This window comes from Mustela erminea, chromosome 13 (genome assembly GCF_009829155.1).
Source record: "Mustela erminea isolate mMusErm1 chromosome 13, mMusErm1.Pri, whole genome shotgun sequence".
NCBI lineage: Eukaryota > Metazoa > Chordata > Mammalia > Carnivora > Mustelidae > Mustela > Mustela erminea.
In genome coordinates, this window is record NC_045626.1 from 52,430,191 (window position 1) to 52,443,937 (window position 13,747).

The 13,747-nt window shown below is 38.7% G+C and overlaps 2 protein-coding genes across 3 annotated transcripts in view; one reads left to right on the plus strand and one right to left on the minus strand.

The window, feature by feature from the left end:
• The window catches only part of MYOM1 (myomesin 1), a 161,579-nt gene extending 161,135 nt beyond the window's left edge, over nucleotides 1-444 (minus strand). The window contains exon 1 of the mRNA XM_032309700.1: nucleotides 253-444. The gene's annotated coding sequence lies outside the window, so the exon portion shown is untranslated. The remainder of the gene's footprint in view (nucleotides 1-252) is intronic.
• Nucleotides 14-10,484, plus strand: LOC116571628 (myosin regulatory light polypeptide 9). Of its 2 annotated transcripts, none has more exons than XM_032309707.1 (4): nucleotides 14-141; nucleotides 5,950-6,148; nucleotides 6,578-6,739; nucleotides 9,989-10,207. In XM_032309707.1, exons 2-4 carry the CDS (start codon nucleotides 5,965-5,967, stop codon nucleotides 10,159-10,161), a joined length of 519 nt encoding a protein of 172 aa, XP_032165598.1. In that variant the 5' UTR covers nucleotides 14-141; nucleotides 5,950-5,964; the 3' UTR covers nucleotides 10,162-10,207. The 2 variants fall into 2 exon arrangements, with proteins under 2 accessions (XP_032165598.1, XP_032165597.1); XM_032309706.1 differs by lacking the exon at nucleotides 14-141 and adding an exon at nucleotides 4,775-4,873 and having other exon boundaries at nucleotides 9,989-10,484.
• Nucleotides 10,485-13,747: the final 3,263 nt, after the last annotated feature.

The following is a 13,747-nucleotide window of genomic DNA, read 5'->3' on the forward strand; positions in this document are numbered from 1 at the left end:
GTGACTGGGCTCCCTTCCGGTTTGCTGAGCGGAGGCCGGAAGTATTGGCTTTAGGGGGTCTGGGAGTAGAAGAGTGTTGATAGCAGCAGCCAGGGCAGCGAGGGGGTTACCCAAGTGCTCGGATTCTCGCGGCTGTGCAGGGTGAGTGGTGCTCGCGACCCGGCGCGTGAGGCCCATCCCGGGGACCCATCTCCTCGGGGGCGGCTGGGTGGGCTGCGGCTTGGCGGCGGGCCGCCAGCGCCGGGAGCGCACCTGGGCAGGTGTACTGGCGGGTTCCCTGGTTCCGGGCTCAAGGGCGAGCTCCGGGATCGAAGTCACGCCCGGAAGTACCGAGGCGCGAACTTTGTCCCTTTGCCCAAACTTGGAGCTCAGCAAATGTGACTTAGCTCGCTGGCGCCGCGAACTCCGGCGACAGCCGGGCCTGCGAAACCCGAGTCCTGCGGCGCTGACTCCAGCACTAAGTTTAGTTTCTAACGTAAACTTGCCCGATTCAGGAGAGTTTGCGCAAAATCCGAAGCCCAGTGTCCCCCATGCTGCAGCTGTTGTTGCAGCTGTGTGGCCACGTTTAGTAGGAATAACCAACTCAAATTAGCAATTTCCTCAGCTCAGCATCCCCTTCTATGATTAGAACTTTTCTTAAGTGATATTTTACAAAGGGGTTATCGGTGTAGTTTGCAGCTTGAGAAAATTCCAAAATGCAACACCAAATTCCTTTTGGATGGAGACTTTGGGTTATGTCAGTTTACCGAAATATTTCCTTTTACAGTAGTTGAGTAGGTATATGAAAGAATATATTTCTAAACAGAACTTGGGAACAGAAATAAGGGTTCAGTTGAGATTTTAAGTTAAACGCGAAATGTTTTATATCTGAAGACGAAAGGAGAGAGTATTTCTTAAAATAACTACTGTCTGTTTTATGTTTTGGAAGGCTTTTGGTAAAACTTAACCAGAAAAGCTTTCCATTTTCAAGAGTGAGGCTTTACTGGCAAGCAAACCCTGACAACTTAATTGCCATTGTCGAACGCTAAGAACTTTGGGTGTGGCAGTCTGAGATCTAATCCTACCTTCAACCGGAAGTTTGCGTAGGAAGTGAAAACTTGGTTCATTTGGAAAGGAAGCACCAGCCTGAAAATGTATTTTTTTTAAAACTGCGGTTGGCTCCAAAAAATCACATGCTTAGCTTGAGGATAAAGTACATTGATTAAATGAAACAGTTGATTTGGTCTGGATACTACATGCTATTACACTAGGAAGTGTTTTTGTTTGTTTTGTTTTCTTTTTCTTTAAGTAGGCTCCAGGCCCAGGGTGGAACCCCTCCAGGGCTTGAACTCAACACCCTGAGATTGAGACCTGAGCTGAAATCAAGAGTCAGACACTTAATTGACTGAGCCACCCAGGCGCACCACTAGGAAGTGTTTTCTAAGATTGGTGTTTTCCTTGAAGAATGTATATTTTCCTAGAATATGATCAGTTTGGGTGTCTGTTCTGTAGGGAGAAAAACCTCTAGATTATTTTACATTTATTACCACTTCATAAATGTTACATTCTAGGATTATAACTAGAGTAATCTTAATATTAGTATGGATCAATACCAATTTATAAATGAAACCATAGTATGTAGAGAGGCTGAAAAATGTTCCGGTTTCCCTTGATGTGTCGGAAAAGCCTCTTCTACCACTTTATCTATGTAACATCTTCCTTATGTGATTTTTATTCCTCCTTTTGTCATAACCCTGAATTGAGTCTCTTCCTATTTGATCAAACTAAAACACACACGCACACACACACACACACACACACACACACACACAAATACATTGTTCCGACATTTACCTCTCCTGATTTAAAACAAGGTTAGGGGCCCCTGGGTGGCCCAGTGAGTTAAGCCTCTGCCTTGGTCTCAGGTCATTATTTCAGGGCCCTGGGATCGAGCCCCACATTGGGCTCTCTGCTCAGCGAGGAGCCTGCTTCCCCCTCTCTCTGCCTGCCCCTCTGCCTACTTGTGATCTCTCTCTCTGTCAAATAAATAAATAAAATCTTAAAGAAAAATAAATAAAACAAGGTTATAGTCCTGTAAATCTGTAAACTGAATCTTCTTGACCACCACTGACTGTTTCATTCACTTTCTTGTGCATCTGAAATTCTTTAATATTTCATAGACACCTGTACTGAAAGTTTCCCTGCTTTAAAGTTTCATACAACAAATGCGTCTTCACGCCAAAGATCTTTCATTAAGTGCTTCAAAAATAGACTCCAGGCTCTTACTTACAATGAGTGAGAATACTCTTAACTTGAAAATCTCAGATGCCTACATCTTCCCGTCCTATATAAAGAATGCTTACATTGATGCATAAAGTATTTTCAATGTTTCTTACCTTAACTTTCTAAACTTCTGTGGGAGTTGTGCATTTGCTGAAGGCTTGTTACATGAGGAGAGTTAGTCTCACTCGTTTGGGGAAAGTAAAAGTGGATAATGAACTAGAATCATACTGAAGGGAAGACAGTGATAATATCATAAGTGATCTGCTCTTTGGGATTATAGCACTGTCACTTATTTGGGTCCCTCTACGTCAGTGTTTATTCCACCCATATATTTTTTTTTAGATTTTATTTATTCGAGATAGAGCAAGTGAGCAAGAAAGAAAGTACATGCGTGTACATGAGGGGTGTGGGGAGAGGCACAGAGGGAGAGGGAGAAGCAGGCTCCCCACTGAGCAGGGAACCCTATGTGGGACTCAGTTCAGGACCCTGGGATCATGACCTGAGCCGAAGACAGATGCTTAACTAGCTTAGCCACCCAGGCACCCCTCCACCCATACTTTTAGTTTGGTAGGGAAAAAACGCCACACTTCCCTTTAGAGCAACTTACTGTGAAGCTGAACTGCCTATTGCTGGGGGGCTCCTGGTTTCTGTGGAAGATAAACTCATACACAAGAACACAATCTCCTTGGAAAAAAAAAAAGGCCCGGGTAGTAACTTGCCTAACATTATACTACCAGTTTTGGTAGAATTAACTACCTTAATTTGTTAGAATTAAAACTATTATTTGAATCTCTTAATACTAAGGATGTCTTGCAGCTCTTAAATGGTACAAGGTTTTTCAAGGTCTTTCCCCACTTCCTCAATCTTTTAGAAAAAAGATCTTTCTCAGCTTACAGTATTTGATAATCATTTACCACTTTTATTTTTCATTATTGTCACACATTATTTTAACTTAAGAGTCCTGTTTCAGGAATGAAAACTGTGAATCATATCATAAGTTTAACCAATCATTTAATTTCTTTAGAGTTGCTTCCCCAACTAGATTTCAAGCTTCTTGAAGATAGGACACTTCCTTACATTTCTTAATTCTTAAGTAGTGTTTAACACTATTGATACTTGATGTACACTGATGTCATTAAATGATCATATTAAAGACTAATGATTAAGTATTCATTGAGCTAAAGAAAAGTTCTTCGTGAGACAAAGTGATGACCAAAAAAAAAAAATCCCAAAAACCTTTATAATTTTTACAAACTATTTTACAATGAAATACAGATTTAAATAACGTATGATTAAAAGAAAGACTAATGGGGGCGCCTGGGTGGCTCAGAGGGTTAAGCCCCTCCTTTTAGCTCGGGTCATGATCCCAGGGTCCGGGGCTTTGCTCCACAGGGAGCCTGCTTCCCTTCCTCTCTCTCTGCTGCCTCTCTGCCTATTTGTGATCTCTGTCAAGTAAATAAATAAAATCTTTTAAAAAGAAAAATAAAATGAATAAAAGAATGACTAATGGGAAATACTTTAAAATTAAAACAAATATATATAACTTTATAGTGCAAACTAAGTGTTTTTAAAAGGTACCTAGAGGTTGCCCACCAAATTTAATATTATGAGGTTTTATAGTTTTAAAAAATCTGCCAACCATTTGACCTATGATTCTCATCAGTTTCTTTGTTCTTAAAATAGCTGGCATTCCTGCCTCATGAGGGGAAGACAGTGTTGTCAAAACAGACTATTTTTAAAGACATGCTTTGGTTTGCAAAGACATGGCATGCCTAAAATACTAAAAAGGTGGACTGGTCAATCTGTGTCACTCATTGGGTCTCAGACACTCGCCCAAGTCCTTGAGTACAGTTAAGAGATGGAGGAATAATATGCACTGTAATTCTTTGTAGTTTTTGCAAGTACATTTAGAATAGAGGGAAAAATTACAGCCCTGTGTAGTTTAGATAATAATGGTATTCACTACCCCAAAAGGTGTTGCAGAATAATAAACATTCGAGAATGGTGCAGATAAATTATGATAGGCAGCCTCCCAAATTGTGATTAAAGAAACCTTGTTAATTGGGGAGGAGTGTATATCATAACTTCTGTGTTGGGTAGGGTATATCTTACCAAAAACCACATTCCAATGTATCACCGAGTGCTCTGTTGGACAGCCTGGAATTTGTGACTCTCCTTTGTGGAATTTCCTACTAAAATCTGAGAACAGATTTAGCCTTAAAAAAAAAATCTGAAGCAGAGCTTTTCTAATTATTTCTATAATTGAATTTAGTCTGGGTGATGTGGTATCATCAAAGAAGAATGTAAGAAATAACTTTAAGCTCATAGGAACCATTGTATTCTGAGGTCACTGTGCAGTGCTGAGATCTAGGTAGTACTTCATTCTTTGCAGTCCACAGATTTATTTTTAGAGCAAGGGCATAGTGTTTTGCTACATCATAGCTAAATGTTGTTTTCAGAACGTAAGCTTTAAAATTGTTGTCCTGGTCAGAGAGTGAAATCAGGAGTGCCTATTTTAGGCCTGCTTGGAAGAATATAACTCAATACAGTGGCCTAGTCTTGCTGGTAGAGGTTTTGCAGACTACCATTGCCACCCCGGCTCTGAAGGATGGTACGGTAAAATTTTGTTATCTGACAGCTATGTGGCTTTTCATTCCAAGCGAATTTTTGTAGTCTTTTAAAGATTGAGTGTTGAAAGGAAAATTGCCTTTTCAATTTTAGGCATTATTAGGCTTTTTCTTTTTTTAATTTTTAACTTAAATTTTACGGGGATAAATTTAGATTGGAGAACAAAGTTCGCTTCCATAGCTCTTAAAATGCTTTCTAAAACTTCTTTAAAAAGAACTAAAGAGCTTTTAAAACTGTTGTGCTATGATTTTTGTCTAGAGAATGTAGTCACCTCAAGTGATTTAGCTTGGCTCTGTGCAAGAAATTGGTTTGGATAGAGCGGAAATAAATTATAGTTGAATTCATAGTTTTTTATACTTTTCAGTTAGCTTTTCAACAAATACGTTTTTAAAACTACTTGGATTCCAGAAGCGAGGGTACAGTTAAAATTGTTAGTTGCAAGTGGAAGAATGCTATTTGACAGTGGAAATTAAGAGATGAAGATCTATTCCATCAATTAGTCTTCCTTCATACTTTTCTGTCTGCCTTAGAGTGGGATACCTAGTTTAGGCTAGGGCTGCAGGATAGACTTGCTGAAGATGAATTAGTATTCCCTTGTACTGCCATAACACTGGAGTATAGAACCAGTTCTATTTCCCCAGGGTACCTCTATTTTGCTTCTTGCTTTCTCTATTGCTATTAAACCAGTAGATTTGGTTATCAGTACTTTATCTGGCTATCCAGCAGTATGGGAGACATAAAATCTTGTTCATAGGCTCTGAGCTTTGAATTTATGTTGGTTTTAGTCTGGAATTCGAAGTTAGTGACAGGCTGTTTATTAGATATCGTGACTACTAAGGATGAGCAAAATGAAAACATGAGTCTGGCTTTTCTCTTTTTAGTTTGGTTTTGTAAGTAATAGTTTGATTAGTTGAGTGAGTTTTTTTGCTAAGTGGTACTATTCTGCTGAGTAGTTCTTAGGTACATCTCTAAGTAGCTCAGACATGTCAGGAAGTTTTATTCAGTTTACTTTCTAATAATCTTTATTTTTTTTCTTTTTGCATTTCCCTTCCTAATTAGGATTTAAACACCACCATGTCGAGCAAAAGGGCAAAGACCAAGACCACCAAGAAGCGCCCCCAGCGCGCAACATCCAACGTATTTGCCATGTTTGATCAGTCACAGATTCAGGAATTCAAAGAGGCCTTCAACATGATTGATCAGAACAGAGATGGTTTCATTGACAAGGAAGATTTGCATGATATGCTTGCCTCCTTAGGTAATGATCAGTTTTAATATTAAAGACTAAATAGAATTTCTATAATGCCTGTGAAACCAATCTAATAATGTTGTAGTTTACCAAGATTGAAAGTCTGGAACAGTGTTCCCCAAAGTGTGGTCCTTGGACCACCTGGCTAGGTCTCAGGATTGAGCTGGGGGCCAGTGTATTATATGTGTGTGTTCTAAACACTGGTATTATGAGAGCAACAGTATTATTCCTCCTAACATCCCAGTGGAATAGCATACAATTTCTAGACTCTTAATACAGGCCTTATTCATTGAGAAGACTTTTCCCCAAAGTTTTACTATTGTGAATACAAACAGCAAAGTGTATAAATGATAATCTCTCATGTCAAAATGTTCAGTATGTTGAATACTTGGTGCCTTTTGTGATGTAATTAAAATTATGACCCTCCTTTTTATTTAGGAAAAAATCCAACTGATGAGTATCTGGATGCCATGATGAATGAGGCTCCTGGGCCCATAAATTTTACCATGTTTCTCACTATGTTTGGTGAAAAGTTAAATGGCACAGATCCGGAAGATGTCATCAGAAATGCTTTCGCTTGCTTTGATGAAGAAGCAACTGGTAAGTCTGAGGTAACCTTTAATTACCAAGTGATTTAATTTTTGGTTGTGGTAACTAAAACATATAATAACTTGAACTATGATGACATAATATCCTCAGGTTTATACCATACCTGTTTTAGGGACAGGCTTTTCCTGTGGCATGTTAATCACTCATTTTACTGCCTCTACCCCTAAATATTTAATTTACAGTTTAATAGGTGCATTTGGAACTTCTCTAGGAAACTTATGTTACCCTTTTACTAGAATAACTCCACAAGGGTTAGTCTCTCTGTAATTGTGTTGAATGAATAACTTTCACCAGAGCAATCTTGGAAAAAGTTTGGATTGCTATAGGCCATGACCCTAGTACAGTCCTATATTTATCAGGTACCTCTCAGCCCTCAGATTGTTTACATCTAGTTATCTAAACTTTTTGCTCTAGAATCAGGCTCTCTGGTTTCATATGCCGGTTTCTATATGATAGCTGTGTGATTTGGGGCAAATTACTTAACTCTAAGCCTCTGTTTTTATAACTACAAAATGGGCAGTAATATTACCTACCTCATAGGGTTCTTGTATGGATGAAATGAGGAAGTGAGATAATTTATATATGAAGTGCTTAGCGTACTGCTGGCATAGAATTAACTCTTAAAAAACCCCAAAAGTTAGGGGCGCCGGGGTGGCTCAGTGGGTTAAAGCCTCTGCCTTTGGCTCAGGTCATGATCTCAGGGTCCTGGGATCGAGCCCCACATCGGGCTTTCTGCTAAGCAGGGAGCCTGCTTCCTCCTCTCTCTCTCTCCCTGCCTCTCTGCCTACTGTGGTCTCTGTCTGCCAAATAAATAAATAAAATCTTAAAAGGAAAAAAAAAGTTAACTACATAAATGCTTGATCCTTTGGCAGAAGTGCATGTAAGGGACACGTAAAGGAGTAACTCACATTGCATCTTTTTTGAGAAGGGAGGCACACCCTTTAGTTACATATCACTTGAACTATTTTATTTTAGCTTATTTTATTTTAGAGAGGGAGAGGGAAAAAGAGGGGTGGTGGGGAGGGCAAAGGGAGAGGGAGAGAGAAAATCTCAAGCAGGCTCCATGCCTAGTGCGGAGCTGGATGTGGGACCCGATCCATGACCCTGAGATCATGACCTGAGCCAGAATCAAGAGGTGGACTCTTAACCAACTGAGTCACCCAGGCGCCCCTACTTGAACTATCTGAAATAGTCCAAGTGCAGTCTGCTGTTGGAAGCATGGTCTCCACACACAGTATGGCCTTATCAGGCCTATTCAGGTATACCATCCTTGACTATTGTATTATCTTCCCAACTTCCAAGCTCTTCTATGCATTGTTGTCCTAACTTCTCTCCACCATTGCTGCTTCTGTGCCTTCCTCATACCTCCTTCTCTTCCCTCTTAAAACTCAAATTCTGAACAGTCATACCTGGAAAGGATTGGGTGTGGGGAGGGAAAGGCAGAGGAAACTTACTTTTTTTCCTCCTAAAGGCACTTCTGTATTGATTGAGTTTTTGACTGTGAGCAGTTGTTACTTTTTTAATGGAAGGGAATAAAGCCATAAAAGAGTAAAATGTCTTTACCTATTCAAACTCATCTCAATGATCACATTCTTTATAGAGTCTTATGTTTTTATACTGTTTTCTCCTGGTCCCAAGAAAACTTGAAGCCTCTCCTTTCGTTTTACATCTGAAGTATTTTATTATCTCTCTTCCTGACCTTCTATTTTAGTTGTGTACTTAATCCCAGTCATCACAGTCTCCCCACACTCAGAGCAATGGCTGTCTTCGTGTTAGGTTCCCATCTTTGTAACCCCTTTAAGCACCTACCACACCTCCTCACACATAGTCGACGATAGGTTTATGTGATAGTTGAATGACATGGTTGGAGATGAGGATTTATTTCTACAAGCTAGAAGTCTAACATTTGAGAAACATTTTTAAATGTAGAGTGGAATTAGCAAAAACCCTGTAAGTTTAGAGTTTCTTTTGTGAAGGGACCTTCTTAAAACTCATTTTATAGGAATATATTGTCTATGTTTTAGCTTAATTTCACATACAAGAATATTATCAGATTTTTCTTTTTACATTACAGATTTCAAAAATCTCTGTTTGGTCATTTGTCAACTTTGTCTTAGTACATTAGCGGTTTTCCATCATGATGTGAATTACCTGGGAAGCCTTTTAAAAATACCAGTGCCGTGGGGTGCCTGGCTGGAAAAGTGTGCAACTCTTGATCTCCAGTTCATGAGTTTGAGCCCCATGGGTGTAGAGATTACTTAAAAATAAAATCTTTAAAAAAAAAAAAAAAAAAATCAGTGCCAGGTAATAAATCAAGAGTGGCATCTGGACTTTTTTTTTTTTTTTTTGAAGCTCCCTAGGTGATTTTGATGTATAATCCAATCTTATGTATTACAAATCCAGAGTAAAAAGCATTGACTCAGCATTCCACGTTCCCAAATCCTAGCCCAGTGTCTGCGACAGTTAATGCTCAGATACATGCTCAGATGTTTTTACACACTCAGGGCCTGGCTGTATTTGTTATAAAGTTTAAATTAGATGTGTAAAAAAGAAAAAAGAAATTAAAAATCTCTTTGTACATATTTAAAAAAACCAACAACCTACAGTCAGAGATAAAGTGAAATGCCTGAAGTAACGTAACTTGTTAAAACTGGACCTTAAGGCACCTGGCTGGCTCAGTGAGTAAAGCATGTGACTCTTCATCTCAGGATGTAAATTGGAGCCCCACCTGGGATATAGAGATTACTTAAAAATAAAATCTTGAAAACAAAGAATTGGACCTCAAGACTCCAGTATTCTTTCTACTGAAGCACTTTATTGATGTTTATGATAATGGTATTCAGTGTTGCTTGCTTACAGAGTAAGTGTGGCCAGGGGTGCCCCACATTGGCCGTAGAGCTTACTTTAAGAAAAGAAAAGAAAAAAAAAAAGACTAACTGTAAACATTCATGCTACTTTAAGGAACCCTGAGGCTTAGATTCCTTAATCGTACTTTATTGTTGTTTAGGTGTAGATTTAGGCCCTATTACGAAGATTGGGGACAGAAGTTGATAGAGCAGAGCAGGATGATAGAGCTAGGCAGCTGTCTGCTGAGGCTGGCTTAAGCATGTGAAGAGCCCATATTTCCTATATTTGCATGTTTATAGTTCTTAACATGAACTGTACACTTGCTCAAGTGTAGATGTTCCTTGTAAACCTCGGAGTAGTATGTATTCTGATCCCCAGTTCTTTCTTCTTTAGGCACCATCCAGGAAGATTACCTGAGAGAGCTGCTGACAACCATGGGAGATCGGTTTACAGACGAGGAGGTGGATGAGCTATACAGAGAAGCGCCTATCGACAAAAAGGGAAATTTCAATTATATTGAGTTCACGCGCATCCTTAAACATGGAGCAAAAGACAAAGATGACTGAAAAGAACTTCAGATTCCAGCCAAACGTTCCTTGTTGCCACTTTGGGTATTTCTGAGACTTTCTCTTAGAGTCTGTTGCATGCCCTGAGCTTTGCAGCTTTTGCCTTTCTTGTTGTATTTATTCTCAGCCATTTTGGGCACATGCATCTCTATAATCAGACTGGAAATGGGGTTTTTTATGATTTTCAGAATAGAAAAAGGGCAATTTAACTTACCAGCCCCCCAAAATAACTGCAGTCTACACAGAGTCAGTATATTTTTTCAGAGAAAGTTATTCACTCAATTTTTTCTGAACCATAATTAAACTTTATGATAAAAAACTTACTTGTTTAAAACTTATTTACCAAAATCGGCTTTTTTGTTTAGTTGCATCTTCTAAAGAAGGGTAAATGAGACAAATCCTAGAAAATGATATGGTTGTTAGACCTCTCCATTATTCCTTCCAGTTTCCCTAACAATCCTCTCTCTACTATATATTCCTCCCCCTCCCAAAGAAATCCAGTTTTAACTGCCTTAATCGGGGTTCCTGTACTTTGTCTTTCAGTTTTAAAAATAATTTTCTATAGAATTTGCATAGACATGCTAGCTTTGGTAGCTTTAAACCCTAAAGTTTAACATACCTGTCAACGTCCCTCCTTATCTGTTCTAAGCTTTTGTGCATTACTTGATGTCATTTAAAATTAGACCAGGCCACTGAGTGTAATTTTAATTTGTCCTAATTTTTAAACTATTTTAGGCCCAAAAGTTTCTATGGAATGTTTCTTACCAAAAAATTTTTTTGTATTGTATTTCAAAATATTGGAAATACAATCCAGTATTTTTTATTGCATGTAGTTTCTTTTTTAATACAACGGTCCCTCTTGAAATACCACGTTTGTTTATGCAGAGAGTCACCATGAGGCCATGTATGAATTTTGGACATTCCTGACCTGCCCACAATCAAAACAGCTGAAGCTACATGCCTGGGAAAGTGAGATCATTATTTTAGCCCTAAAAATAACTTCTGCTATTTGCAGAAATGCAGGACTGTTTCAGAGTTAATCAGGAAGTGATAGAGTTTCATTTGCTTTAGGCTTCAAAAATCTAACTTTAAAATATTCATAAATTTTAAAAGGTCCTTGAAATATTGTAAGAAAAAGCTGGCTGAGAAGGGTTGATGGCCTACAAAAATGAGTAATTGACAATTACTCTAACAACTTTATGTTTTATGCTACTATTAACAAGACTATCCTTGGACAAAGCCATTACCTCATTCAATAAACAATTACTGAATGCCTTCAAGGCAGCAGACCTTTGCACTCAACAGGATAGGTGAGCTAGATCCTTTAATCTGGTGTGGCCAACTTTATAGAACAGAAGTAGAAAGACCAGTAACAAGACTGTTTCTGCACCCTTCAAGATTAGAATCTTAGCACCCTTAACTCGCTGCCTTTTATGTGTTTCTGAATTTCATGCAGTGAGTTAAGCAAAATATATTTTTCCTAGGCTCATAGCCATGATGCCAAAATCTTGTTTGTTGAATTTCCATTTCAACTGAAAACATGGGTCACTTCTGTTTTTAATAAATTTCCAAATAACATTGTTTCCACTACAGAAACAATGTGGTCTCATCTACTAAAATGTGCTCTTGCAGTATCCCCTTCATTTCAAATAACTGCTCAAAGAATCAGCTTCCATTAGGAATAGTGAATGGTCTCCCATGCATGAAATAAGTCTCCTAATATGGTAACAGCATTCTCTACACAGTAACTAGGTTTTACTTAAGTAAAGACAATTGCCAAGAAAGACTAAAGCATCTAACTCCAACATGGATTTGACTAAAAAAACAGTCTCCATGAAGAAAGTCCTACATTCCAAAGTTCTCATGAACCCAGCCTACTGCAGTAGCGTCCCTTATCCACCTGCTTATGATTATATTATCACTGGACTCCACGGTCCAAGTTGAAGTCAGTCAAGGAGCGTAGAACTCAAGAGCAGGAAGTGATGAGTGCTACTGGGAGGAAAAGGGAGAAAGCCAAACCATATGAGAGTAGTAAAATCATATTCTGAAAAGGAAAGGCAATCATTTCATAAGTATGAAGGAAAAAAGGACACAAGAGGTGTAACACCTAGGTTAGGGATGTGCAGAAGAGTTGTAAGAAAGATCAGATAGATGATAAAAGGGCTTGAAGAGGTAGAGCCACAAAAACAGTATTGTGGAAATCAAGTGAATCGTTTTAAGAGTGAGGTTAATCAGCAGTGCTAAATCATAGAAAAGCTGAGTATATGATAAAATTTAAATGGAGCCACGAGATTTGACAAGTCATTGGTCACCTTTGCTAGCTCTATTAGGTAGAGGTGGTTGTTTTGTTTTGTTTCTTTGTTCTTTTAATACTTGATTGATCTGAGAGGCAGAACATAAGCAGGGGAGGGGCAGAGGGAGTGGGAGAAACAGACTACAGGCTCCTGCTGAGCTGGGAGCCCAATGCAGGGCTCAATCCCAGGACCCTGAGATCATCACCTGAGCTGAAAGCAAATGTTTAACTGACTGAGCCACCCAGGTGTCCCTAGGTAGAGTTTTGAATGCAGGATCCATAGTGCAGCATGAAATGGCGGACAGTGCCTAAGTTTAGGGATCAAGCCAATCTGCATTTTAATCCCATTTTTTCTATATGGCTTCATAACCTTAAATAAATTAAATTCCCTGGACCCCTATTCATTTGTAAAATGGAAGAAATGCTATTGGTTCATAATAGGAACATAATGTATTAATATATGAAGTAGTACTTTTTGTGACTAAGAGCAATATGGGACCAGACTTGATTGAGTGAATTTCACCTGTTACTTCACGCTAGCTTTGTATCCTTGGGCAGGTCATTCTTCAGTTTCATCACCTATATAACAGGGATGATAACCTCCCAAGTGTGCTGTGAAAATGAGAAACACTAAAGCACACAGTAGGTATTCAAAAATTATTCTTGTTTTGTTTACCAATGGAGGTTCTGAAGCATGGCAATGAAGAGAAGCTTAAAGAAACGGCAAGATCGAAGGGCTCATCTTTAGAGATTCAAACCTGTCTTTAGACGGAGGAGGTGTAGAGGAAACAATCAGTGACACAAAAATGAATCATATCCAGGAGACAGGAAGGAATAGAACCTAGATCACATGTTGTAGGATTATCCTTTGAGAGAAATAAAAATCAATACTCCTTCCCCTTAAAAGAGGGAAGGATAGGTGATGGGAGTTTAATGGTAGTTGGAATAAAAGGCTGAGGTTAGGAGAAAGGTCCATAGTTGTTTGATACTAAATTAGCTCAAACTAGAATTTTATTATACTAAAGGGTTGTAATCAGGATTGAGTGAGAGTACATTAAAAAGCCTATTAGTTTCCTGGTACTAACTAGATGATCAAATAATTCACTTTAGATTTCCTAGGTAGATCCAATATGTAGACTTGTATCTTTCTACGTCTTCCTTAAGTGTACAATTTCTTGATTTCCCTGAAACATGGCTTTTTATTGTCCTTGAAGGCATTGCCAGAACTCATCACATGGAAGAAATGCCCAGTTTTCCCAATCCTACTTCTCCCATTTCCACTTGATCTTGAAT